At 40.0% G+C, this 24,916-nt stretch overlaps 1 protein-coding gene across 1 annotated transcript in view; it reads right to left on the reverse strand.

Annotated features, from left to right (window-relative positions):
• LOC137982748 (multidrug resistance-associated protein 1-like) overlaps positions 1 to 23,774 on the reverse strand; it is a 33,363-nt gene extending 9,589 nt beyond the window's left edge. The window contains exons 1-19 of the mRNA XM_068829895.1: positions 23,640 to 23,774; positions 22,443 to 22,540; positions 21,188 to 21,249; positions 20,149 to 20,280; positions 18,974 to 19,189; positions 17,626 to 17,812; positions 15,219 to 15,473; positions 13,670 to 13,735; positions 13,444 to 13,581; positions 12,841 to 12,981; positions 11,594 to 11,672; positions 11,367 to 11,448; positions 10,939 to 11,065; positions 10,087 to 10,263; positions 9,006 to 9,173; positions 5,983 to 6,066; positions 5,810 to 5,891; positions 3,870 to 4,036; positions 2,223 to 2,735 (exon numbers count right to left, since the gene is read on the reverse strand). Of these exons, the coding sequence (XP_068685996.1) occupies positions 2,223 to 2,735; positions 3,870 to 4,036; positions 5,810 to 5,891; positions 5,983 to 6,066; positions 9,006 to 9,173; positions 10,087 to 10,263; positions 10,939 to 11,065; positions 11,367 to 11,448; positions 11,594 to 11,672; positions 12,841 to 12,981; positions 13,444 to 13,581; positions 13,670 to 13,735; positions 15,219 to 15,473; positions 17,626 to 17,812; positions 18,974 to 19,189; positions 20,149 to 20,280; positions 21,188 to 21,249; positions 22,443 to 22,535 (2,769 nt within the window). The 5' untranslated portion in view covers positions 22,536 to 22,540; positions 23,640 to 23,774. The remainder of the gene's footprint in view (positions 1 to 2,222; positions 2,736 to 3,869; positions 4,037 to 5,809; positions 5,892 to 5,982; positions 6,067 to 9,005; positions 9,174 to 10,086; positions 10,264 to 10,938; positions 11,066 to 11,366; positions 11,449 to 11,593; positions 11,673 to 12,840; positions 12,982 to 13,443; positions 13,582 to 13,669; positions 13,736 to 15,218; positions 15,474 to 17,625; positions 17,813 to 18,973; positions 19,190 to 20,148; positions 20,281 to 21,187; positions 21,250 to 22,442; positions 22,541 to 23,639) is intronic.
• Between the last annotated feature and the right edge of the window lie 1,142 nt (positions 23,775 to 24,916).

The raw sequence follows: 24,916 nt of genomic DNA on the forward strand, positions 1-24,916 counted from the left end.
AAAAACACGAAAGTAAGTTTGGTCAGGAGTCCATTATCGAAGAGTAAGAATCTGGCTGGTATCCGGTTTGTCGCCATCAGCGTCAGAAACGTGTCTATTGGTGGTTTGCATCTGAAGTCACAGAGGCCCGTGTTGGTGTACAGAATGCAGTAAAATGTCTTTTGGGAATTTGACTCTATTATTATGCAAAACTTGTGGGGCCATTTTCTATTATTTTTTATTAAAAACTGGATCCTTGGATAATGCAATTCGAGAGTTTTGATTGGCTAAGCCATCATGGGTTATGAGCCATTATACCATGATCTACAAACACCTCAACATATGCGTGATTTTTTGGGCCTTTTTATTTTTATTGTAGTCTAGTTTTCTATATTTTGAGGCGTTTTTAATAAAACAATTATTCCACTCGTGCTTGCTGGATATGAGATGATTATAGCCAACGAGGCGCGTAGCGCCTCGTTGGCTATCTATCATCTCATATCCAACGCGCGCTCATGGAATAATTGTTAAGTACACCGGCATGGCCGTCTCATCACGTGGATGCAAACCAAAAATTTTTAAACAAAGTTTCGCGGGAAAATAAACAATAAACCAAATACGCTTACCCAATGTTGTACCCAATTGAAATCTCCCGGGGTTAAGTTTTTTTGTGTATTGTATTTGCACTATCAATGTAGCATTCACATTTAAAGGATATGGGAATACCTGGAACAAAACGTTTTATTCCTAAACGGTTTGAATTGGGTACAACGTTGAGTTAGACGATTTGGTCTATTACTGACTTATTTTCCCGCCAAACTTGGTTTAAAAATAGACACTTTTCTGAAACTGATTGGGACTAGGCCAATTTGGGTGAATCTTGCTCTTGGGTGATGCACTCTCGGTTAGGTCACTATGGAGACCACGTGTGTTGTCTCCTGAACCGCGTACATGTAGGACACAGAGTTACAATCAGATTCATGGGCATTTGAGGAATCGTCACAAAGCGCGACATAAATCCCAGAAACCTGTCTTTGATAGGGGTAAAATTAAAGGGCCAAATTGCGGACGTCTACATGGGCCATAAGAGTCTCATTGTGATGATCTCCTGGGGCCCGTTTCTTCGGGCCCGAAAAGCCACTTGTGAAACTGCCAACCGCTTGTTTTGGAAGGCCACTCTGTTAATATGTTATAAAGGTAACAAAATGAAAACTAACTGTGCAGTTAAAGGTAATTTTGACACCCGAAAATGGCCCGTAAAGTTTCGGGACTTTCGAGAAACGGGCCCCCTGGTCTCAACAGACCCTTTTATACTTATGTTCTTAGTTACCTGCCCTTTAAATGAAAGTAAGGCTGAAGTTGACCTTGTTATTACACAGACCTCCCTGCTTTTGTTGTGTTAATGATGATGTTCTTATGCTAATTGGTTGAAATTTACATAAGAAAGGCAGTGAGATTTCTATCAAAACAAGGTCCAAACTAGCCTCAATTTCATTTATAGGCCAGGTAACTAAGCACACAAATGTGAAATGGTCTATTGTTAGAAGGGAGGATAGCACTAACCCCCTGGATAAAACACTATCCACTGGATAACTCAATTGGTTTTGCTGATGCTTATCCATTGAATAGTGATTTATCCCGTGGATAGCATTATCTACCTTTTGAACAACCGAGGCCTGTAACTAGTCTCCTGTAGCTCAGCAGTAAAGAGTCCTAAATGGAAATCAAGAAGTTAAAGGGGCTAGGTCACGCTTTTTTACGTAATTTTGTTTAATTTTGTTAATTATGAGCTCTAAACGTCAAATTGGCAGAGCAAGAGTCTTTCATTTGCAAAATCACGGCCACATAACAACTGAGAATGATTTTCCAGCTTTGTAAATGAAATTTTGATATAGACTGATATAAATTTGAAAAAAGGTGGACCGACGTTTTTCAAATTTACCCAAATTCAATCCATTTCAATCTTCTCCAGTTTTGTCCATCCATGTCCCTTCTTGGCTTCTCTGCGTCTTGTTAGAGTTCTTCTATAGTTTTAAACAGTTATTTTGATATTTTAGTTAATTCTATGACCATTCGATCAGTGCTGAAATTGCCTAAAATTGCGTGACCTAGCCCCTTTAAGCTCCTGTTGAGAGCGCTCCGTTTTCTTTCCATGTGGCCATCACTGGTTACCTCACTTCCCAATAAGGAAGCTACATATTCTCCATTACGATTAGTGAGATTTGTACGCCATGCAGACCTACCTGAACAAAGAAGTAAATAAGTCCGAGCGGAGGGATGACACAAAGAAACAAAGGAGTGGCATAACTGACTGCGACAAGCATACCAAGGACATCAAAGAACATTAACAGAAATGACCTCAGTGACATAGGGATCTTAACATCGATGCCATAAATATCCTTCGATAAACGATTCATTATTCTCCCGAGAGGTGTTACATCAAAGAATGACATCGGCAGTCGCAAGATATTGACAAGCAATTTCAAATGAAGTCTTCTTGAAGCTCTGATCGAGCCTATTAACAGCGTAATTGAATAGAACAAGCTGAACAAGGCCTGGCCTCCACCTATACTGCCGTAAACAATGAGATATAAATTTCTCTGCGCATGCGTTGTGATGTCTGTCGAAGTCCATTTGGCCAACCATACTCCAGTAGCCACAGTGCAGGCCTCCATAGTCGAGTAAAAAAATAAGGAGAATATAAACCAGTGGATTCCAGTGGATTTAATGTAAGAAAGTAAAAGCGAAAATTTGACCTGTTTCAAGATAAAAAAAGTACAAAATTCATGAGTTATCACTCCATTTTAATTAACCGCCAGAGAACGAAGGAACTATTCAAACACTACAATAATTATTGGCGTACAATTGGTTAAGTAATAATGGAAGAGGTTTGTAACAGCATCGTACTGCTTAGAACTAAATTTTGAGGATAAGCCTATTCACGAGTTTAAGTATTAAGAGTAGATCAGTCATTTGGCGCGCGACTTTTAAGCCTGGTGCTTGCTAGCGACGCATGGGCACAAGCAACATGCGCAGAAGCTTGGCTTGATGTTAATTAGTATCTCTGAAGTGATACATGGGAAGCCCCCTTTCAGACTCTTTGTGATCCACCTTAAAACAATATAATAAAGATTAGGGACTGAGTTTTAGCAACGACAACGGCTACGGCACCGACAAAGCCACTTGGCAAGAATATCATTGGTTAAGGAAGGAAAATAATCGTGCAGCACGCATTTCAGTGCATTTTTTTGCCGTAGCCCACAAACAACACACACCTATCTTTTTCTGAGTGCGCGAGTGGGCGGAATCCTGCGCATCCTACAATCTGATTGGCTGATTAGTGTTTCAAAACAGATTTTTATCAGACAAGAGTTTTGGAAATAGAATTCAAATAAGAATGTTTCCCTTTGAAGCCTTCAGTTTGTAAGTCGCTTGCTGCATTCGCTATCAAGCGCGGTGCCAGTTAACATTTTAAAAAGTGATTTCAGAGAGGAAGGGAGAGAGACAGAGAGGAAAAAAATAAATAAGTTATTTACCAGCTGAGGGTCGGTCCGTATAGCGAAAAAAGGTGACCTCCGTCTTGAAAAAGCTGCCCGAGGCAGCATACGGAACGACCCTTCGCTGGTAAATAACATATATTTACGATAGCGCTAAGTTATATTTGAAAGTGACGTTGTAGTTGACTTTGCCGTTGTCATTGCTAATACTCCCTAAAACCAGAAAAAAGTACGGCCGATTAGAAGCTTGTCGCTTTGTGCAATCAAAGAAAATAGAGGACAGGCCTGAAAACCAACCAGATCTTGATGATAATACACGTGGCCAGAAAAAGGCGCGAAAATGCCCGTAGGCAAGTCTCGCGGTTGCTTTTATTTTTCTACAACTAAACTTACTCTTCCTTTTTCTACAGTCTCCTCCGTAGTTATTTTCCCAAGATCGGTAAGCTTTGCAGTGCTACAGCTTCCTTTATCCGTGGGTTTTATTTCATTGCCATCAGAGGTACTTTCGTCTTTTTTTAGGGATGCTTCCTCGCCGTCAAGCTCTCCGTTACTTTCTGTTTCTATTGAAGAAACACCAAAAGAGTTTTAAAAAAATTATTCACCTCGGCAAAGATAAATAATAGAAAGTTTAAGCAAGGACAGCGACAACCTCAACGAAAGAGTCACGTTAAATATACCTTAGCTCTATCGCAAGTACTTAGCGATTATTCCGTCTTGTTCACATTGTACAATACAAGCGAACTATCCTGTGGGCCCATTATTGTGTGGGCCCATTGTGTGGGGCTATTTCCATTAGTAGGGCTAACGCTCACATGGTTCATATGGGATAGAAAAGCTAGCACTTCACATTACACTCTAATCAGTTATCCTGTAACTGGATGGGTACGAATGCTTTTAAAGCAAAAATAGAAAATGAATGGTTCATTGCCAAAACCTAAAATTTGGAGATTTCACGTTGTTAGGGAATTTAAGGCGCCGTCCACACGTATCCGGATAATCTTGAATCCGCAACTTTTTCTTTCCGGATTCAAATATATTCTCATCCACACGTAGCGTATTTGCCCGTCCACACCTATCCGAAACGTATCCGGATTCATTCTAGTACTCAAGACTCCAATTATATTACTGCTTTTTGGCGTTGTCGTTGCCGTAGCCGTAGCCGTTAGAGACCTTTAGCAACAAATTTCTTGGGCGCAAACCTCGAGAAATCACGTGATCTTGTCCTTGCCGTCTCGTTTGCAGTTTGCGGTTCGAGTTTCAACTTTAAAGACAGCAGCAGCGTTTTATAGCCAGAGATCAATCAGACCTCCCGTTTGACCATATCAGTCACATTGTCAGTTACATCTGTTTGCTATCCATTTGGAACAATTTTGAAGATCAGAGTTTCGGGAGAAGTTGAGCTGTTTGATTTGAGAGAATTTGTAGCAATGAAAAATCCAAGATGGCGGCGCCGATGTGCATAACAGGAACGGCTTGCTAAAGTTCAAAATCGAGGTAACCTCAAACGGCAAACCGCGGTTTGCGGTATATCTCGAAAACGTCGGTGCTAAAGGTTTCTATCGTCGTTTCTTAAACTCCCTGTAGTTTTGTGGAGCACGGCAAAGAAATGCACGGAAATTTGTGCTGCGGATGCAGTGCGATTATTTTTGCTCTTTTAACCAATCAAATTTTTGCTTTGTAGCAAGAAACCCAGACGAGAGAGAGACTTGAGAATTGAATCGAGTTGACTTGTGTCCATAGGAAACCGATTCGACCCCTCAAAGTGAAATAGACAAAAGAGGCGAGAATCGGTGTCAGGGATACAAAACATTCACAAAAGCGAGTACATCTCGCGCGAAATGCAGGAAATTACCGGGCTGGTAAACGTAAAACTTAGCAAATTCATCAATGATGGAAAGGTGTACTGGCACCCGTGGAAAATTATAGAAAGCAAGTTGCTTGGCAACTTGGCCCGTTGCCAAGCAACTTGCTTTTTGTTTTGTAATTTCCCACGGGTGCCAGTACACCTTTCCATCATTGATGAATTTGTTAACATCGAGGCGCATGACAACGTAGAGCCCGCAGTTGGTCGGACACATTGTCGATTCAGGACGCCGATGAACGACCTCGCTCTCCAATGAGTTCTAGTAGCTCAACAGGTAGAGAATCCGACCGGTGTAACGGAGGTCGCATGTTCAAATGCTGCATAGGACTTTGATTTTTAGTTGTCCTTTCCCCCGTTGCCAAAACAACTTGCATTCTATAAAACGTAAACATTATTCTACTTGTTTTTTTTCATTTGTACTCTCACTGTTAAGAGAAAGCACGTAAGAGAGAGATGAAGTGGGGCTAACCTCCATTTTCTTCTGAGCTGTAAGTTTGAAGAAACTCTGCAAAAGCGCCAGAGTTTTGCAACAATTCGGAGTAAGTGCCCTCCTAAGAAATGAAAAAGGCAGATTAATCATATTGACAAAGGCACATGACGGGAAAGTGAAATAATCACAACACTGGCCTCTTAGAGTTATACCTCTGAAACAAATCCATTTTGGAGAACGATGATATGATCCATTTGTGGCAAGAAGCTGATGCTGTGAGTCACTAAAATTCTGGTCTAAAAAAAGAAAAAGAAACTGAAGGAAACAAGGCAAGCAACCATCATGCCGCTTAATTGTAGTCCATGGATACGTTAAACCCGTCTCATTCAAATCGACGAGAGGGCGACGAGTGAACGCATCGCCGTTACAGCGATGCAAAGGATGTATGCCTTGACACCATTCCACCCCTTTATTTACATAAATTTACAACTTGAACTGAGATACAGCGTCCCTTTAAGTCTCAAAGTCACCTTCCCCCCTGCAACAACAGGGTCAGCGTAACCTCCAAGGATATCTGTTGGTCAGGGTTATCGGCATAAATGAGGAGAGGACTGACTGGGAGGGACACTTTGGTGAGGCCTACTGCTTCATAAATGAGGTTGTTGAAGACTTTTTAAAACTACTTACAGTAGATATATATTTCTAATAAAAATTGGAAGATTATTCCATAGTTTAGGGGTGGCCATATAAAAAGATCGATCACCAAGAGTAACTTAAGACTTGCATGTAGGAACGTTTAAAAGAAGTATCTTACTCGATCTCAACTATATCTGCCATTAATATCCTTAACAGAGATGAGATTAGAAAAATAAGATGGAGCAAGTCCGTGAATGGCCTTAAAGGTTATTAGTAAAACCTTACAAACAATGCTATACTTAACGGGAAGCCAATGCAATGTCGTTAACAAAGGTGTGATATGGCAAAAATTCGCTTTCCAAGAAAACAAGACGAGCAGCCGAATTCTGAACTCTTAGCAGTTCTCAATCTGATACGCCGACAACCCATATAACAGGCTATTGCAGTAGTCAATGCGGCTAGAAATAAAGGCACGTATCATTGTTTCCGAACATTCTTTACTAGGACATTTTCTAATCCTCCTGATATTGTACAAGAAATAGAACGCAACAGAGCATGCTCTTGTAATATGGTCGCCCATTGAAAGGTTAGAATCTAATAACACACCCAGATTAATAACAGGAGATTGTGGAGCAATGACAGAGCTTCCAATAGTTATACTATCAATTGAGACTTAAGCGAGCTGTTGTCGGGTGCCGAACAAAAGAAGTTCTGTTTTAGCATCGTTAATAAGTAACTTGTCTTGAGACATCCACTGCCAGATGTCTTGAATGCAATGTTCAATAGCAGCACCTGCAACAGCCTGGCCAAAATGCGCCTTGGGACTAAACGAGACGTATAACTGCGAGGCGTCGGCATAACAATGAACAGTTGGGAGGTGCTGTCCGACGACATCAAACAGTGTGCTTGCATGGAGTGTGATTAAGAGCGGTTCAAGACATGTCAGCTCTGAGGCACACCATAACGTATATTACACTTCACGGACACAAACCCACGGACAGAGACTCGCTGTGAACGTCCAGACAAATAAGACCGAAACCAGTCAAGGGCACTGCCATTTTAACCAAACTTTGACGACATTCTTTTGAGCAGAATGCTATGATCAACAGTGTCAAAAGCAGCACTGAGATCAAGAAGCACAAGGATGGTAACCTGCTGCTTGTTCATATTTAACAGGATATTGTTTCTTACTTTCAGAAGTGCCGTTTCAGTACTATGGTTTTCTCTGTAAGCAGACTGTGCAACCGGGTATAAGTGGTTACTAACCAAGTGTCTTTGAATCTGGTAGAATACGGCCCTCTCAATGAGTTTCGACACAAAAGACAAGTTACTCACAGGGCGGAAGTTCTTAAATATGGCATGCAAGACCTGGTTTCTCTAATAGTGGAAAAACTATAGCTTCTTTCCAAAGGGCAGGAAAACACCCGGACTGCAGTGAATTGTTGATAAGGTTTGTCAGAACTGGGAGAAGAACCTCGCATTTGTTTACCAATGTGGATGGCATAGGGTCAAAAGGGCAGGATTTAAGGGCGGACTTCTGGATGAGCTGTTTAACATCACTACCTGACAGCATCTTAAAGGCAGGCAACAGTGGCACAGACTCAGCGAGAACAGCGGACGGGGTGTTATCTCCTAGACTTGAATCAGTCTGATCGGTGTCGAGCTGCCTACGGATGGTTTCTATCTTCTCAACAAAGTATTTTGCTATGTCGTTAGAAGAAGTTGCATTGTCCAGATGACGAAGGAGACCATCCTCCAGTGTGCGGTTAAGCTGCTGACTAGCACGGAATAGTTTTCTTTGCTCACCACTATTCTCGTCTATAAAGTTACTGTAAAACTCCCACCGAGCCTTATTCATAATTATAAGACGGGTGGTAGCATTACGTTTTGCTTTAAAAACAGCAAGATCGGAGTCCAGTCGCGACTTCCTCCACGTCTTTTCAGCTTTCCTTCGTTCACGCCTGGCTTCCCTGATCTCCTCACTAAACCATGGTACACGAGGTCTCTGGACGATCGTCTTTGTCATTAATGGAACATGCTTGTCCAAGGCAGCTTTCAGGGTGTCATTATAAGATGTTACGAGTTCCTGTAGGTCATCTGATGGATTCTGGCACAACTCAGAAGAAGCCAAGTCTTCCAAGGGAGGATGGCACAGTGATGAGAGCACTCGCCTCCCATCAATGCGGCCTGAGTTTGATTCCTAGACTCGGCGCCATATGTGGGTTGAGTTTGTTAGTTCTCTACTCTGCACCAAGAGGTTTTTCTCCGGGTACTCCGGTTTTCCTCTCTCCTCAAAAATCAACATTTTATTTGATTTGCGATAATTTGTTGATTTCAATTTACAATGTCCCCAATTAGTGCTCCAGCGCTGGAAGACTAGGCACTTAAATAAAGTTCCTTTCCTTTCCTTTCTTTGACTATTCTTTTAAAACCTAAGACCAGACACAGTAGGACTGAAACAACAAATTTAAAAGCTTTTGTTATGCTTCCCGTAAAATACGTATGGGACGTCGATATTCGCGTTGCTTAAGCCCAGTATTACCCTAAACAATACGCGGGGAAAAAGGTTAAAAAACAAGAAAACAATGACGGGAGTTACCTTATCTTTGAGCAATCCATTCGGTCCGATTACGTCACGAAATAGCTTTCTTCCAACATGAGCATCGACAGCGCTTAGTGGATCATCCAGCAAGTAAATATCAGCATTGAAATACACTGCACGTGCCAGGCTGATACGCTGTTTTTGACCTCCACTCAGGTTAATTCCCTGTGGTATAAAATTAACGGTTCAGTTACTGATCATATCGTACCTTCTTGAGCAATTACTTTGAATTGAATTCCATAAAAACAGCAAAACCAAAATAATCGCTCTAGCGAATCACAACAAACGCAGAGATTCAAAGGACGTGTAGCCGTCGCAAATCGCGAGAAAACGTAGGCAAGCCTATCACAATTGTTTTTCCGTCTGCCTCCCATTGGCCGGAAATGCGAAGGGAGATTTTTTTTAAGGTGATCACCAAAAGCAGTAATGCAAACCCTAGAAAGTTAACGTTCACACGGAAATCAGGTGTACAATCAGTAACAGTTTGTAGCTACTTTGGTTTGGACTTGAAAGTAACTTAACAAAGTTACAGTTCACACACCCAACGTTTCCACACTTCGACGGTGTCTTAGGTGGTTAATTTTTAAGGCTCGTTTAAACGGTTTCTACATTTGAACAACATTCGTTCAACAAAAGTTGAATGTATGTTGAAGCAAATGTTGAGACCGTCTAAATGGGGACAAAATGATCGATTCATCACTTTAATGGTAGCCTTCCTCGCAGACCTTGTTGTGACTTGTCACGCAACTTTTCTCCTCAACAAGCTTAAGGTCTGCGAAGGAGGCTACTTAAATGGGGTCTCGGCATTGGGGAAAGTTCACGGGGTCCTTAAACTTCCCACACAAGCGTTGAGACAGGCAGAACCTATATTTAATCATGCCCCTCTAAGAAGAGACAAAAACTCCAATCATTTGTACATGTCAATAAAAAAGCAACACGTCTTTCTCAGTTCTTTAAATATCCCAAGGGTTGATCCGATGCTGCTTTGAACGTATGACTTCCCACACCGTCATCAAACCGAGCTTCCCATGAAGTGGTCTGCACTACATGTATAAAAGTTACCCAAAATACTTCGCACCCGTTCGCCTATCTCTGTTAAGTCAGCCGCGGGAAGAATCTCCAGATCTGGTTTGAGAGCGCAACAGTCAATAACGCGTTCATAACGATTGCATTCCAGCGAACTGCTAAAGAGGATGTTGTCTCGCACGGTGCCATTCTGTATCCACGCCTGTTGGGAGACATATGCCATCGTCCCCTGCCGATTAAACAAAATAAATGGATTTTTAGTTGGCCAAAAGAAAAGACATTAGGAAGTTTACGCGGTAAAAAAATACGTAAGAACGACCGCTACGGAAACGGAAAATGCCACTTATTTTTCTCTGGTCCAGACTAACTGGAAGCCTAAACGTTAAATTATCAGCAATTGATAAAATACCCGTAAATCCTCAAGCCCCTTCCCCCACCCCCTTAAATAACCCCCACATCAAAGGAAAAAAATTATTCAAGGCCCTCTTCCCCCTCCCCCCCCCCCCCCAAAAAAAAAAATAAATAAATAAAAATGACGTGCATCAAGCATGGTCTGGAGAAAACTAAAGAACGTTAGGAGGTACCTCCTTTATATTCTTTTGCCATAATCCATTTCAACCTAGCTTACAATAATTAGGGAGCTAATAAGCAAGGCCGTTTTTGAGACGCACACGGCAACTTGAAGAGAACATTTCACGTGCCACACTAATCATTTCTGATGGACAAAAGATACACAAGTTAAAAGGGAAAACAGCTCATTCCCAGTTGCCGTCCGCGTCTCAGCGTGGAGGACACCTGAAGGCGGCAACAAACATAACAGGACTGTGTGGAGCACAATAAAGAAAGTCATTTCGTAAAATTGACACTCATAACACTCAAACACGTACATAATTTTATTACGTACATCAACACAAACATTGCCGTCTAGTTTCTCCGTTTCCCCAAGAAGAGCTGACAGCAGAGTGGATTTTCCAGATCCAACTTGACCAACAACGGCGACGAGTGAGCCACTGGGAATATTTACATTAATGCTGAAACGCAAAAGAAGAAAATCACTACCAATTATAAAATAATAATTATTAGGTAGTACGTGCACTCTCAGTGGTCAATAGCTGTGTTGAGATGATAGTATGTTAACACGGCTGTGACATCACACGAAATTTGATTGGTTATGTGTTGTCAGATGCGCGTTTTGATTGGCTGGCACATTGACTCGCATGTTCACACGCATGGCTCACATATTGAACAACCTCCACCACATTCAGTGGTGTAATGCACATTTTATTCAATCATTCCAACTATTTTCATGTGATTTCATTGAAATACGCTAACCTGCGCAGTATTGGAGGACTAGTCCTGTTCCATCCAAACACACCATCCCTGACAGAAACCATTCCAGGGGAGAGCAGGTTAGCTTAAAGATAAAAATAGCATTACAATATCAGATACAATGGTACCAAGTTGAAATGAGCTGTATGTACTTACAAATTAATGGCAGTTTTTACGCTGCAAAAAATGATAAACGTTCATGCAAAATAACATGATTTCAAGTTCCTTACATGATATTCTCTGTACATTGTCGGGATCCAGCTCATCCATATCCAAAAACTCCTCCAAGCGCTTTATGGACACCCGAGCCTAATGAAAAAAAAACAAAACAACTACAATGGTTAATAAAAATAATGCAATCAGTGAACAAAATATCAAATTATTGGTCATTTTTGTTCCCAGGGTCCTCTCTCTTCCTCCCTTGAGAAAGTGCTCTGGTTGTGGCTGGTCATGTGCCTATGAGTACAAATGAAATGCGCATGGAGGGTAGGTTACCACAACTTAATTTTGTCAACAGTATTCAGCTCTAGCTAGGGGTGGGCGAAACAGATTGTTTTTGTTTTCCAAATGGCACCACTCTTGGTGACAAAAATATGATTTTAAAAGCAAAACAAGTAATTTGTCTGAAAGCGTTGTATTAAGGATCCAACAAGATATGGAAGATAATAACTATTATTTTGTTTGAAACTAATAGACATTCCTGTGCCACACATTGATTACTTTCCACTCCCAGATGAGCTTAGTAGATGAATTTGGTGGACACAAAAATTTAACCTTCGTGCTCCTCCCTCCATTTATTCTTCTGGAATCTACAAAAATCTAGCAGACACTTGACCAGCCATCTCGAGGGAGAAAGAGTTAGGAATCCTTGGAACAAGGTTGATTATTTATGGGGAGTAATTTGTTTCTAGCCTAAGGGTCTCAGCTACATTACATGTAAATGATGTCTTGCAAACCGTTTTAATGCCATCACGTAGTCTCAGCGGAAACAATAAATGGCGAAACTAAACTAGTTTTACTTTGATTTGCTGTGTGAACACTCTGTCAAAGGGACCATCCACTTCTTGTAAAGGATAACTATGAGCTGGAGGAAATGATGGTTTCAACCAATGTTCAAAGCAGATCTTTGCATCAGAAAACTAAGAATTTTAAATTATATACAAAAATTTGGTTTTATCAACAGAGTTGTTAGTGTAAATTGACCACTGTACAGAGATTCTAAAAGCTGACGTTTCGAGCGTTAGCCCTTCGTCAGAGCGAATCCTTTAGAATTGAGGCAACAGCCGATGAAATTGATGTGACTACAAAACCTAGTAATATCACTGATGTTGTACTTTCACATTCTCCACGTGCTGCCATCTTGAATGATTCTGACATGAATTGTTACGGTGACCAGGAAGTTTGAAAACTAAATGCAACTCTGGACAAGAGTGCATTTTACTCCAGTAACAATGATATTGTTATAAGTTTGACTCACTTGCACACATGCAGAAAGGACATTTGGATAGGCCCGGAGTGGAAAACTCATTATTCCAAACAGCGACAAGGCCACAAACGCTTTGGCAGCTGTAAGCTCACGGACAAAGAGGACATAGAAAGTAAACGCGGTAACAGCAACCTATAGTAAGATGAAAGATGAACCTATGAGAAGCCTCTGGCCATTCATAACAGACAATTTACCAACCATCCAGAATTGTCAGAAAATGCATGTACCTAGTTAACAAAAAGGGAAGGAAAATGCACCTTGGTTGTAGGTTTGCAAAAGGGCTGAACATTTCTGGGGGGATATCAACCCTTTCAACTGCAACCTTTTTAAAGCCGCTGCAGAAGTTTCCCGATAGAGCACTTTTCCAACCATCTTTGGTTGAAACACAGCACATGCAGTACCTCCCACTCCAAATAAACATGAAGCAAAAACAATTAACCAACAAAATGTCTGGTGCATGGCATTTGAAATCCATAAGAACCACCCAATGAAGGAATCAAGTTCCAACAAAAAAACAACAACCTAACAAAATAATAACATCATTGATCTCAAAAGCACTTTCAACAAATATAGCTGCAAACAGCAGCCGCTTACCAAAACAGGTAAAGTTGTGAAAACCAAAGTCAACAAAGCCCCCACGAGCCGTGATTTTAGAAGATAGTTGAGTTCTTTGGAGCGCTTACTGTTGATTTTTTCCAGGAAAGACTCTTCCCAAGCATAAAACTTTAAAACCTGAAATTATCAACATGATATCATTGTATCAGTGATCATAAAAGCTTAGATCAAAAATAAAGCATTAGGCATTTCAAAGTGATGTTACCTTTATTCCATTGAGGACTTCATTGATCATTTTGATCCTATCATCTTTCTCTGTCATTTGTTTTACCTAAGTTCAAAGGGAGTAACAGTAAGTCATGAATAAGAGCAGAGATCTGTAGGACTGTTTACAATGACAAGCTCTTGGCAACCCTCTGTAATTAATCCTATACAGATCAAGCCTTAGTTGATCAAGGGCCGCATAACTTTGTCCCGTGTATAAGTCACCATCTGACAGTGTCAACAAATTAAAATAATGCAGTACACTGTAGTTGACCTCATGAAACCCATGTATGAACATGCACACACTCAAAGGGGTGACGAATGGTAAACTCTGAGAATTGCAGAGACGCTGGGACCCTTGTTTGCCAATCCGAGACTTTGAGACTCTTCACATAGGCTGTTGAGATTCGAGATCAGATGAAAAGTTTGCGAGTGCCAACATCTTGAGGGTACCATTTGCCACCCCCTAACTCAAGATTACTATGGCTAACTACACTGTATGGCTAAATATGGACATGTGCAAAAACCTTCTAAAATTTTAAGAATAGTAAGTGTTATCTTATACTCTGGATAGTGATATTTTCACAGGACAAAGTTAGTTGGCCTTTGAGCAACTGGGGCCCAACATGGACATTGGATTCTGACTTGTAAAATCAACGTGTAGGGAAAGTGGCGTGGTGTAGCATAGTCTTGGCATCAGACATTGAATTCAGAGTTCACAAGTTCAAGTCCTTCTGTGGCTGCTAATTGTTCTAAGTAACACTAAGTTCAACTGATATGCTATATATTTTCTTGTAGACAGCGAAATATTTTGCCTCCCACCAACAGGGATTCCTTCTGTCATTCTCTCAAGAGTATCATGAAAAAACTGCTCCCATGAAGGAATTGAGAAGCATTAAACTATTTCTTCTTCTTGAAGGAGTCATCCAATTCAATCCCCATGTCAATCTTGATAGCATTCAGACATTACCCAGATAGTCCTTCATATCTAGTAAACACTTTTAATTATTATTAGTGAATGACAATTCTGAAATCTTATTTGGTTGTATCTCTAAAAGGATCAGTTTACAGTAATTGCTGGCCATTGCAATTATCTCAACCAGATCTCCTAATCATATTGAGTATCTAACACATGTATTATTATCGTAAGATTATTATTCGGAGTAATAATGCAATAATAATTTATTATAACAAAACAATTTTTTTTGTAATTTGCATCCATAACTGCGTGTCATGATATACGGAGAAAGAAATGAATACCTAAATACTAGGGTTTCTGTTAGCTGCCACCCTCCACAATTATCAATGAATTTAATTAAGACCAAAAATTGGTGGATTCATGATAAAAAGGACAGCAGCAAAACTGTGGTTAATTCACCAACTTAGTGCAAACTGAATCAAGAGGAAATCTCCATAATTTTTACTGCAACAAGATTCAGCCCAACAACATTGGGACAAAAATAAACACATGATTTGCAAGCTTAATATAGAGGAGTCATGAATCAATAACAAATTACTTAAAACCTAATGCAAGAAATGATTCCAAGTACCTGATACTTGTTGATACTTCTGGTGATTAAAATGTTCAACGGAGTAAATATTACCATGACTCCCAAACCAGCATATATTGGCCAGCCCATGGTGCGGTGAAGAAAATAGAGAGCAACACCAATTTGAAATGGTGCGGACCACAATAAGTTTATATAAGGCAATACATCAGTAAGCCTTTGTGCATCCACAGACATCAAGTTCACGATCTCTCCAGTGGTTGACTTCATACGTGATGAAGTGTTGAGAATGAGTGCCTTCAAATCAAAAAGATCATAATTAGTAATTTCAACTAACTACCGTAGAATTCCAAAAGTAACAGCCTCCATTACTTTCGGATTTAACAGGCTTAAGGAGCCACTACTTTCAGGTAGCTGTAAGAATTACTTTCGGATACTTAAAAAAATGTTTGCAATTCAGTAGCCATCTCACGCAAAAAGGACACAGTAACATGAGATCAAAAGTTCAATATACTTAGTTCTTCATATTACATGCTGGTTACACAACCAAACAAAAGCAAGCTGCAACTATTTTAATATTAATTAAGTTTCTAGCCTGACAACATGCAACAGAGACAGGTTTCAACATGTATTTTTTGTATATTAGATACTCGCATGTGTAAATGACTCAGTAGTAAATGCATTTGTAATTATACGTATATCTCTGCTGCTGAACATCCATGAAGCCTACGAAGTATTCAAGGAAGAAAATGACATCAAAATTGGCAATTATCCAAGTTTGCTTCACTAAGACCTGCTCAAGTGACCCCAATGACTTCACGTGACCAGGATGTTTGCATCTGCAAATATCATGAAAACATTGGCTTTCGGGTTTGGTATACCAAACTGCAGTGACAGCCTTTTGGATAGTGTTGTTCATGAAGCATCATGTATGGATGGAGCCTGTTCAAAGTGTGGTGATATGAAAAGTGTCTTTGATCTTTTCAAAGATATCTCAGGGGATCAAACAGTATCCTACTACCAGTGGAATACTTCTGCTGATGGTTGAGTTAGAAAAGAATTAATCAACTGCACAGTAGCTGATGCTAAAGAAGACCTCATGAGCCAACTTAAGCCTTTTGGAAGACATGTATACAACATCCGACGACAATTAATTTAAAGAACTGAAGCACCTGAAAGAGAACCTGGAGCAGGGGGACGTAATAATCCATGAAGATTTTTTCTGAAAACTTTCAGTTAAAACATCAAAGAGAGGTTATGGCTGCCCACTGATGGTCCAGTGAAATGGTAACACTTTTCACAGCTGTGGTGTACTACAGAGCTGATGATGGAGAGTTAAATCATCAGTCGTATGTTGTAGTTTCTGATGAGCTAAGCCATGACAATTAGGCAAGTGTTTATGCTTTCAACAAGGCCATTTTGGAAAGAGTGAAAGAAGTAACTCCTGTTAGGGAGGTACATTACTGGAGTGATGGAGCAGGATCACAATTCAAGAATCGATACAACCTTTCAAGTTTACTCTACCATGAGGAAGACGTCAATTGCAAAGCCACCAAGGAGTTTCTTTGAAACTGCTCATGGCAAAGGTCCAGTCGATGGAGTAGGAGGAGAAGTTAAAAGGGCAGTGTGGCCGTCAATCCTTCAAAACAACACAGTGGTCACAAATCCAGAAGAATTTGTGCAAGATGCCCAAAAATAATTGTGCAAGAAGGTCAAAATTGTTCATGTCCCAAAGCCTGTAATTCAAGAAGAAAGAGGTAAACTGCCAGAACGATGGGACAGATGTAAGGTAATCCCTCAAACCCACTCTGTCCACTTTGCTGCAAGGAGTCCATTCTAGCCAAGAGGCCATGTTACTATATGTCAAGCACATTTTGTGTACGGATAATTATTATAAAAGTCTCAAGACATTGAGAGTTGAGTTTGATGGTAGTTAATTTTAGGTTTTTAATGAACAAATCTTGAAATGGCCTATTTTAAAGCCTTGTATCAAGATTGTGAAAATTAAAGACCACTTTAATTTTTTGTTCCGAGTCTTTTCATGGATATGGAAAAATTGTCCTCTCTGCAATGTCCTCTCCGCAACAGACCCTCTTTAAACATTTTAAAATTTCTACCAATAAAGGGTCATGTGTTTCCTCATTTTAATCCTCATACTTTAACAACATACACTAGGGCAGTAAACAAGATGACTAAGACTCCAGAATGACCAGTCAATTCAGAGGAATTTGAGCATAAATATTATGTGCTGAAAAATGGAAATTTTCTGATGTCCTCTCCCCAAACAGCATTGTCTTTGTTGCTGTCAATCTCAGATTTTTTTTAGACTGAATCAAAACAGTGTAATGCATCAATTTTATAGTGAAATAACTCTTAAGTTGGAGGCTAAAATGATTCTAAAATGTCCTCTCCGCAACATACAAAATACTGTGGAATGACCCTATCTTACCTTTTCATATACCATTCCTGTGATAGCAGAACGCAAGCGCATACCAAGAGTGAACATAGTGTGGAAATACTGATGTAAAAGTATGGACTGCAGAAGGGCAGCTACAAACATAGAAGCTGCAAAAACATAGCCTGCCCGTTCCCCCAATAGCTCGTAATTTTTGCCTTCTATGTAATCAATCAACAATCTAAAAGAGAGGCACAGATTTCATTTTAACCCATTGATTCCTGGGAGAGAGACATAACAGATTTAAATTACTCTAATGCAAGACGGTTTTACTGACATTTACTGGGGGCATCCTGGGGAGTGAATGGGTGACCCAAAACTAGATTGATGTTAGAAATTATTGGTTTTTCAACTGTGTTAATGCGGTACATTGACCACCAAAGAGAAATTTGAAAGCTGATGTTTCATGGATTAGTCCTTCACCCCACTTCACTTAGACAAGGGCTAAGACTTGTTGAAACATCACCTTTCGGGGAGTTACGGTGGCTTACGGATATCAAATATGCTTTCCATCTCTGCGACCCCGGTTCAATTATCAAATATGCCTTCCACCTCTGCGACCCCAGTTCAACTCTTGGCCCCAAGGTGTATGTGGGCTGAGATTCAGTCAATCTCAATCTGACTCTGAAGGTTTTCTCCAAGTACTCCAGTTTTCCTCCCTCATCAAAATTGAATCTCAGTCAACTTCATCCGGCTGCAGGCAGGTCACCCTTGACATGGATAACCTCTGGTATAATTACTTCCCTTTCATTGAAGTGAATGAATAAAGTTGGCATAATTTTCAAATTTCTCAATTTACCACATCAAGTCAGTTGATAAACCCATTTCTGACCACTGTTTCACTTTCCAAATGCCTCAGCACCACACTTTCTTAAGAAATTTAACCCCTTTATCCATAGAGTGAGGTTGGTTAACCACTGGTACGACACTCCTTTTTATCACATTTTGTTCTCTCTTGTTTTTTAATTTTTGCTTTTCGAGTGAATGATAAACATGTCATTAAATCTATACTTGTCAAACTTACAGAATTCTTATCTTTCTTTACGTGTCTCTGTATTGACTGCTGGGAGTGAGACTTAATATATTCTACAATGTATAGCACCAGACGATTTTACCTGTCAAAGGGGGGGGGGGGGGGGGGGGTAGGTTCAGGCGACAACGGGTTAACAACCTCCACACAAACTTAAGAACTATGTCCTCTTTAACCCATTGACTGCTAGCAGTGAAGACTTACTAGATTTTACTCTGTCTCTCACCAGACGATTTTTCTCGTGCAGAAGTCAATGGGTTAGCAACCTCCACACCCACTTAAGAACTAATAGAGTAATAATTAAGTGCCAACCTTAATAGCTGAGGCTGTACAAATATAAGGCAATCTTGAAAAAGTTTAAATACAATCGCAGCAAAGAAGTTAAGAGCAAACATCTTGAGAAGAGCTTTCACAAGTGAGGGCCTCTTTCTTTTTGTTTTTGTCCTTATCTCTTTATCTTTATCACCAAGCAGTGGATCAGTTTCCCTTTGTGTAACAGGCTCTTCTCTTACTGGCACTACGGCAGCCCTGTAAATGATTTATCAATAATTATTTGTAAATTCACAAGAAAGAAAGAAAGAAAGAAAGATGCCTGAGGTTAGCCATTTTGGCGGTATATTCATTCTAACCACCAGCTGAAATAAGCTACAATCTTCATCAAAGTGCTGAAAATTTGTGTACACTCACAATCAGTTCTTAAACACACCCACTTGCCAAGTTCACTGTTTCCCCCATCCACCCCCCTGTGCAATGTTGGGTAGTTTCGACCCGTGAAGTAGAGGCTGAAAGAGGGGTGGGTTGTCCAAGAGCTTACATTAACAAAGTACAGCACAGATGAATACATGTACAAACTACAAAAATATTATTATACACATATTGGTGACTTGGCTATTGACAAAGGAGAAAAAACAGGCCTGGGGAGATTCTTTTTTGAATCAAGAATTTATATTTTATATCAAGAACTTGAGATTGGCTCAGCACACAAATTATTAACCACAAAAACAAAATAGTTGTGTCCGTAACATAACAATCCAGTGTTATATGCACCTTTGAGATGAATTCAACCTAAGCAACATTTGACAGGAGCCCTGCCAGTGTATTTTGATGACAGGATAACACCGCCATCTTGGATAGTAAAAGAGATGGAGAGCTGGGAAGAGTTAAAAAATATTCCAGGGGAAAGGAAGATCAGCTTAAACTCAGTCACTCACGCCAACCCCACTCTGCTTTCAAAATGTTGCACCTGTGTTCGAAACACTGAATCTTTACAAGTCTCTGCTGCCAAAAACGCCTGCTCTGCAGGCTAGACAGGACGTGATTGAGTTACTGGTGGATTCACACAGATATACGTTGGGAAAATGAACATCACAAACAGGTTGACATCCTTAAGTCAGAGTTAATCATCAAAGCATGTCTGAAGACTCCTTCAAATATTTAATCATTCAACTGGCTCACAAACCAGTTTCCTAACATTGTAATAATATCACCTCTTGCGTTTGATTTTCTGATTATTCCAGATGGACCTCAGACGAGGGACAACATATGCAGCTCTGCTCTTTTTGTTTAGTGCCCAAAGATCTGTTTCTTCTAAAGGCCTCTTGAATCCAGTAAAGAGTATCCTGGTAAAGACACATATGTTAACACCAAAGGGGTGGGAGAGAGAATTTGAGGGAGGTAGGTTAAAGACCAACATCATAGAAGCAAAGGGGAGAGAGATGGTACTGAAAATTTTCTAGATGGTGCTTTCAGAAATTAAAAAAAATTAAGCAAAGCTAATTCTGAAACTATCATAAACACCCACCCCATAAGCCGCACCTTTTCCCCAAAAATCGTCGCTAGAAATCAGGGGTGCAGGTTATCTGCGGGAACATCTGAAAAAGGCTGTGTCCAGTATCCAGTTTTCCATCTTTGCGCTTGATCTAATGCCTGGTTACTAAGCTTTGAACATTTCGCTCACATTCTTGTTAAAAAGCAAAAATTCATTGAAAAACCATGTTGAATAAAGAAATTCCTGTCAACAAATACGGGTACCAGAAAAATATCAATCATGTGTCAAAGTTGGTAGAAACAATGTTCATTATGTTAGTGTTAAAATTGTGGTTGATTCCACCTATCCCAAGATATACCTGAATGGCGGCTAACAGAGCAGCATATATAATTCACACGACACTCTTTATATTTCACAATCAGTCAGTGTATGATGGTTTTGTACTGTATATGATATTATTATGGGGTCCACATCTTTGACTATCTTGAGTTGACTCCTACTTCTGGTCGGAATGTGATTCAGAAGTGGGTTGTCGAGAATATTATTTTAGTACCTACAGTCGTCCTATCTCGTCTAATCTGGAGTGACTCAATATTAGCAAGAGCCATCATGCCTCTGCATGTTGGTGCCTGAGAAATATAAACTGCTCAAGCAAGCTTCTGAATAGACTCAATTGAATCTGAGAGGTACTGTAGAAGATTGGCAAGGACTCCATGTACTATACCATATTCCAGCAAAAAGCAAAGAAAATTAATTACCAGTTCATCCACCAAAAAGAGATTGTTGATAAGCAATTTGCATCATCCTCTGGACATGGTTTCTATCAAGAAGACAAGAAAAAAACTTAAATTATAATATATTACCAGCCTTTTAATCATCTCAATGATTAACTTAATTTAATCAAGGTAGTCAGCTTGAAGATGAGGTCACAGGGGCGGTGTTTTAAGGCCAGGTTCTACCAGTGCATTGTTGCGATGGACAACATAGGTCTGCTTACAAGCCAAGTGGCACATTAGGCCGGAGCTTATCCCGGTTCTTTTCAATGAACAACATATTACTTTACTCTAAAACATCTCTCTCTAGTGTCTGCCAAGATTAAATGTAAGTAGGACCTGGTATACTTATGACAAAAAGAGCAATCTTTAATCCATTGACGCCTGGGAGTAAGACTTGACAGATTTTACTCAATCTAACGCCGGGCGATGTTACTCCCACGGGCGACCTTGAGCACCTGAGAAGTGAATGGATTAACCACTCCAAAACTACGTCCCCTCCATTAACCCACTGACCCCTGGGAGTAAGACTTGACAGATTTCACTCCATCTAACCCCAGACAATTTTGGACATTACTAAACAACGAAACAGCGAAACAAAGCACCAAAACACCACGTTGGACCCCACTATACAATGAATACTAAACATTGTTTTCCTCCTTATTAGGCCTAAAGAGTTATTGCTCATAATCTCAGTCTTAATCTGAATCCAAATCTTAATCTCAGTGAATTAGGAGCAATGACATTTTAGGCCTAATTAGGCCTGCAATGATATTTTGGAATTGGGTGAAGCTTGCCTACAAATTTTAATACACTTCAGGAACAGTTCATTTCAAAATAATAACTTGCAATAAAATAATACAATGCATGTTTGGAACAACTGTGTTTGAAAGGAGGAGGGGGAGAATGAAATTTTGGTACCCAACAGTACAATAAGGAAGACAGCCAAAACAACAAACTTACATGTGGGTGGTGATTTTTTTATGACAGAAAGCTAATTTTGACAACTCAGTGAAAATACTATGAAAAAATACCATGAACATGACTACACCACTCTCAGGGATGAAATTGGGATTTACGTGAAGTTTGTGCTAGATATGTTTGCTGTCTCTGACCTTTCCTGTAATTCAGGTTTATACCTGCTATTGGATACATTAAATGATTGATTGATTGATTTTACACATAAATCACTGCCTAAACCTTCTGTGAAGGTACAAGCAAAACATAATATTATTATTACCCTATCCTTGCTATTATCTTGCACAGAATCTGTTGCCTTCCCATCAACAGGGAAATTGTCTTTTTCAGCGGAGTGGTGATTTCTTTCAGACATTATCCCTAAAATTTAACATACACTTTCATTTTACTGGGACAACCCATTACATAGATGTACAATAGTTAACTACCGGTATTAACTGCTTAAAAACCAAGTGCGAGGGCCATACAGGGGAATATTGGCCCGAGGTCATGGCAGAGGTCAGTAAAGAGATGACCGTCAAGGCCTATATTATCCAGTACAGTCCTGAGCAAGTGACTGGTAAGTAAGTTGTTTATTACATCGCATTGTTTCTTTCAGCGATTGGACACTTCTCCACTTGGTGAATGTTCACAATCTTTGTCTTCCATCAGTGAACTGTAACCTTTTACATGTCAAACTAAATTATACTTGCTATAATAATAATTTGTACAGTTGGTGATGACAAAAAAATTAAATTCCACGTTTTAAAACTTTCCTTGAATTTCCCAAACAAAAACCAGCCAATTACAGACCTCTGCTAGGAACAGGTACTGCTCCATGTGCACTGCCATTTTAGACGCTTATGTTGTTTTTTAATAAAAGTCCAAGGTATGGTCCATACACCATGACCTCTGGCCAAATAATTTGCTGTCCGGCCCTCCCACTCAGTCAATAAGTACATAATCCTAACTATATTGTTAATGTGGCAATCGGGCCGGCGGGTTGCTCGAAGCACGGTTAGTGCTAACCAGCATTAAATACCATAGAAACCTATAGGTAAAATTGGTACCTCTTAAACAATGGTTAGCACTAACTAGGCTTCGAGCAACCAGCCCCAGTGTGCTATATCTAAATGAGTGCTATAAATAAATAACAAACAAACAAACTAACAAGAACATACAAATCTTGTGAATCAATCAATTTACTTCCTTACGTAATATTTACCACAACTTCCGCCAAGTTAATTATAAGAAGCCACCATACATGTCAGACTATCAACGATCACTTTTAGCTTATAAGGCTTCGTTTTCCCATGAAATTTTGACAATGGTGAAATCTTCCATTAAATTCGTCTTCAAGCCGTTTCTCTGGGCATCACGAAATTTGCCCGCCATATGAAAATGTAAAAAAAAGCGAGCCGAGCTCTGGGTACTGTACAAGCAAAAAAACGCCATTAGAATTGTACAAACAGATCCTTACCTTACAGGTAAATCTGCCTATCTTTTCATCCTCAAATTTCTGAACAAAATATAGCAACGGTGGAAAAACAGGTTAACCGGCCTGCACGCACAAAAAAAAGTGACTCGGCGAAATTGTTAACGTGCCTTGTGCTTGCCGCAAAGCTTAAAGGGAAATTTTACATAATTTCGTGACAGGATGTAACGCCATCTATTTTATTTGTCATGGTAAGACCGCGGGGTGCGAAATGTTCTCATGGGTCTTTCAGTTTGTGCACAGTTTTTTTTCCTTTAGACAAGTGTGTATACGTAGGAATTGTCAACAAGAATGTCACCGAAAGGTGCCAAGCATTAAAACAAAGACGCTACTAAATTTCCAAAATGTCGAACCATACTGCCAAAGAACAAATTCCTCTTGTAAACGGATTTCAAACCATTTTGGGCTTTGCGCCGCCGCATGAATGGTTTACCACTCGATACCCTCCCAGCTCTTCTAAAAGGGTGTTATTTTCACTGTTTGTAAAGGTGAAATACCTGTGTGCACTTATAAAAGCTGAAGTGGGTTATCAGCCTTGTGAAGAGTACACGATTTACACCAAGGAATACCGGTCGTTTCGCCAACGTGTCAGTTCGCCAACGAGCTGTTCGCCAACCACCTCTAATCCGGACTTAACAGCATCTCTATACTGCTGTCTCGAAATTCCCGTGTTGCAACGTTGATGTTGCCATTTGTCGCACCCATCGCAGAGGAGCGCTTCCTGTCTCGCAGTTACTTCCTCATTGCAAAAGATACAACAATAGCTTTCCATCTCGAGTGACTCTTGTAAAAATATTTGATTAGCGAAAATACTTCGATAAGTTAAGTGGGTTGAATTGAACAGAAAATCACAGCCCTTTTATACAGCAATGCCTGATTAAGCATTGGACGTTGGCGAACTGACATTAGAAGTTGGCGAATAGACTTCATACGTTGGCGAACAGGTCGTTGGCGAACTGGCACGTTGGCGAAACGACCGGTTACCACACCAAGACCGATATTTTTCGAAATGTAGGTGACAATTTATAACTCATTTAATATGGCTTCACTTCCTAACGCCATAGTGTCAATTAAGTGCTAAGCGCATTCTTCTGATATTTCAGAGTCAATTACTTTACCAGTATTGTTTCGTGCAGAATGAGTAGCAAGCCACTTTTTTATATGATTTTCCGCTAATTGATGTCAGTTAATAATAATTACGATTAGTGGAAGAGGAAAATCCTTTCCTCGCTGTAGTAAATTTGAGTACTCAACTTAGAAAT

The sequence above is a fragment of the Montipora foliosa genome, chromosome 13, assembly GCF_036669935.1.
Source record: "Montipora foliosa isolate CH-2021 chromosome 13, ASM3666993v2, whole genome shotgun sequence".
Classification (NCBI taxonomy): domain Eukaryota; kingdom Metazoa; phylum Cnidaria; class Anthozoa; order Scleractinia; family Acroporidae; genus Montipora; species Montipora foliosa.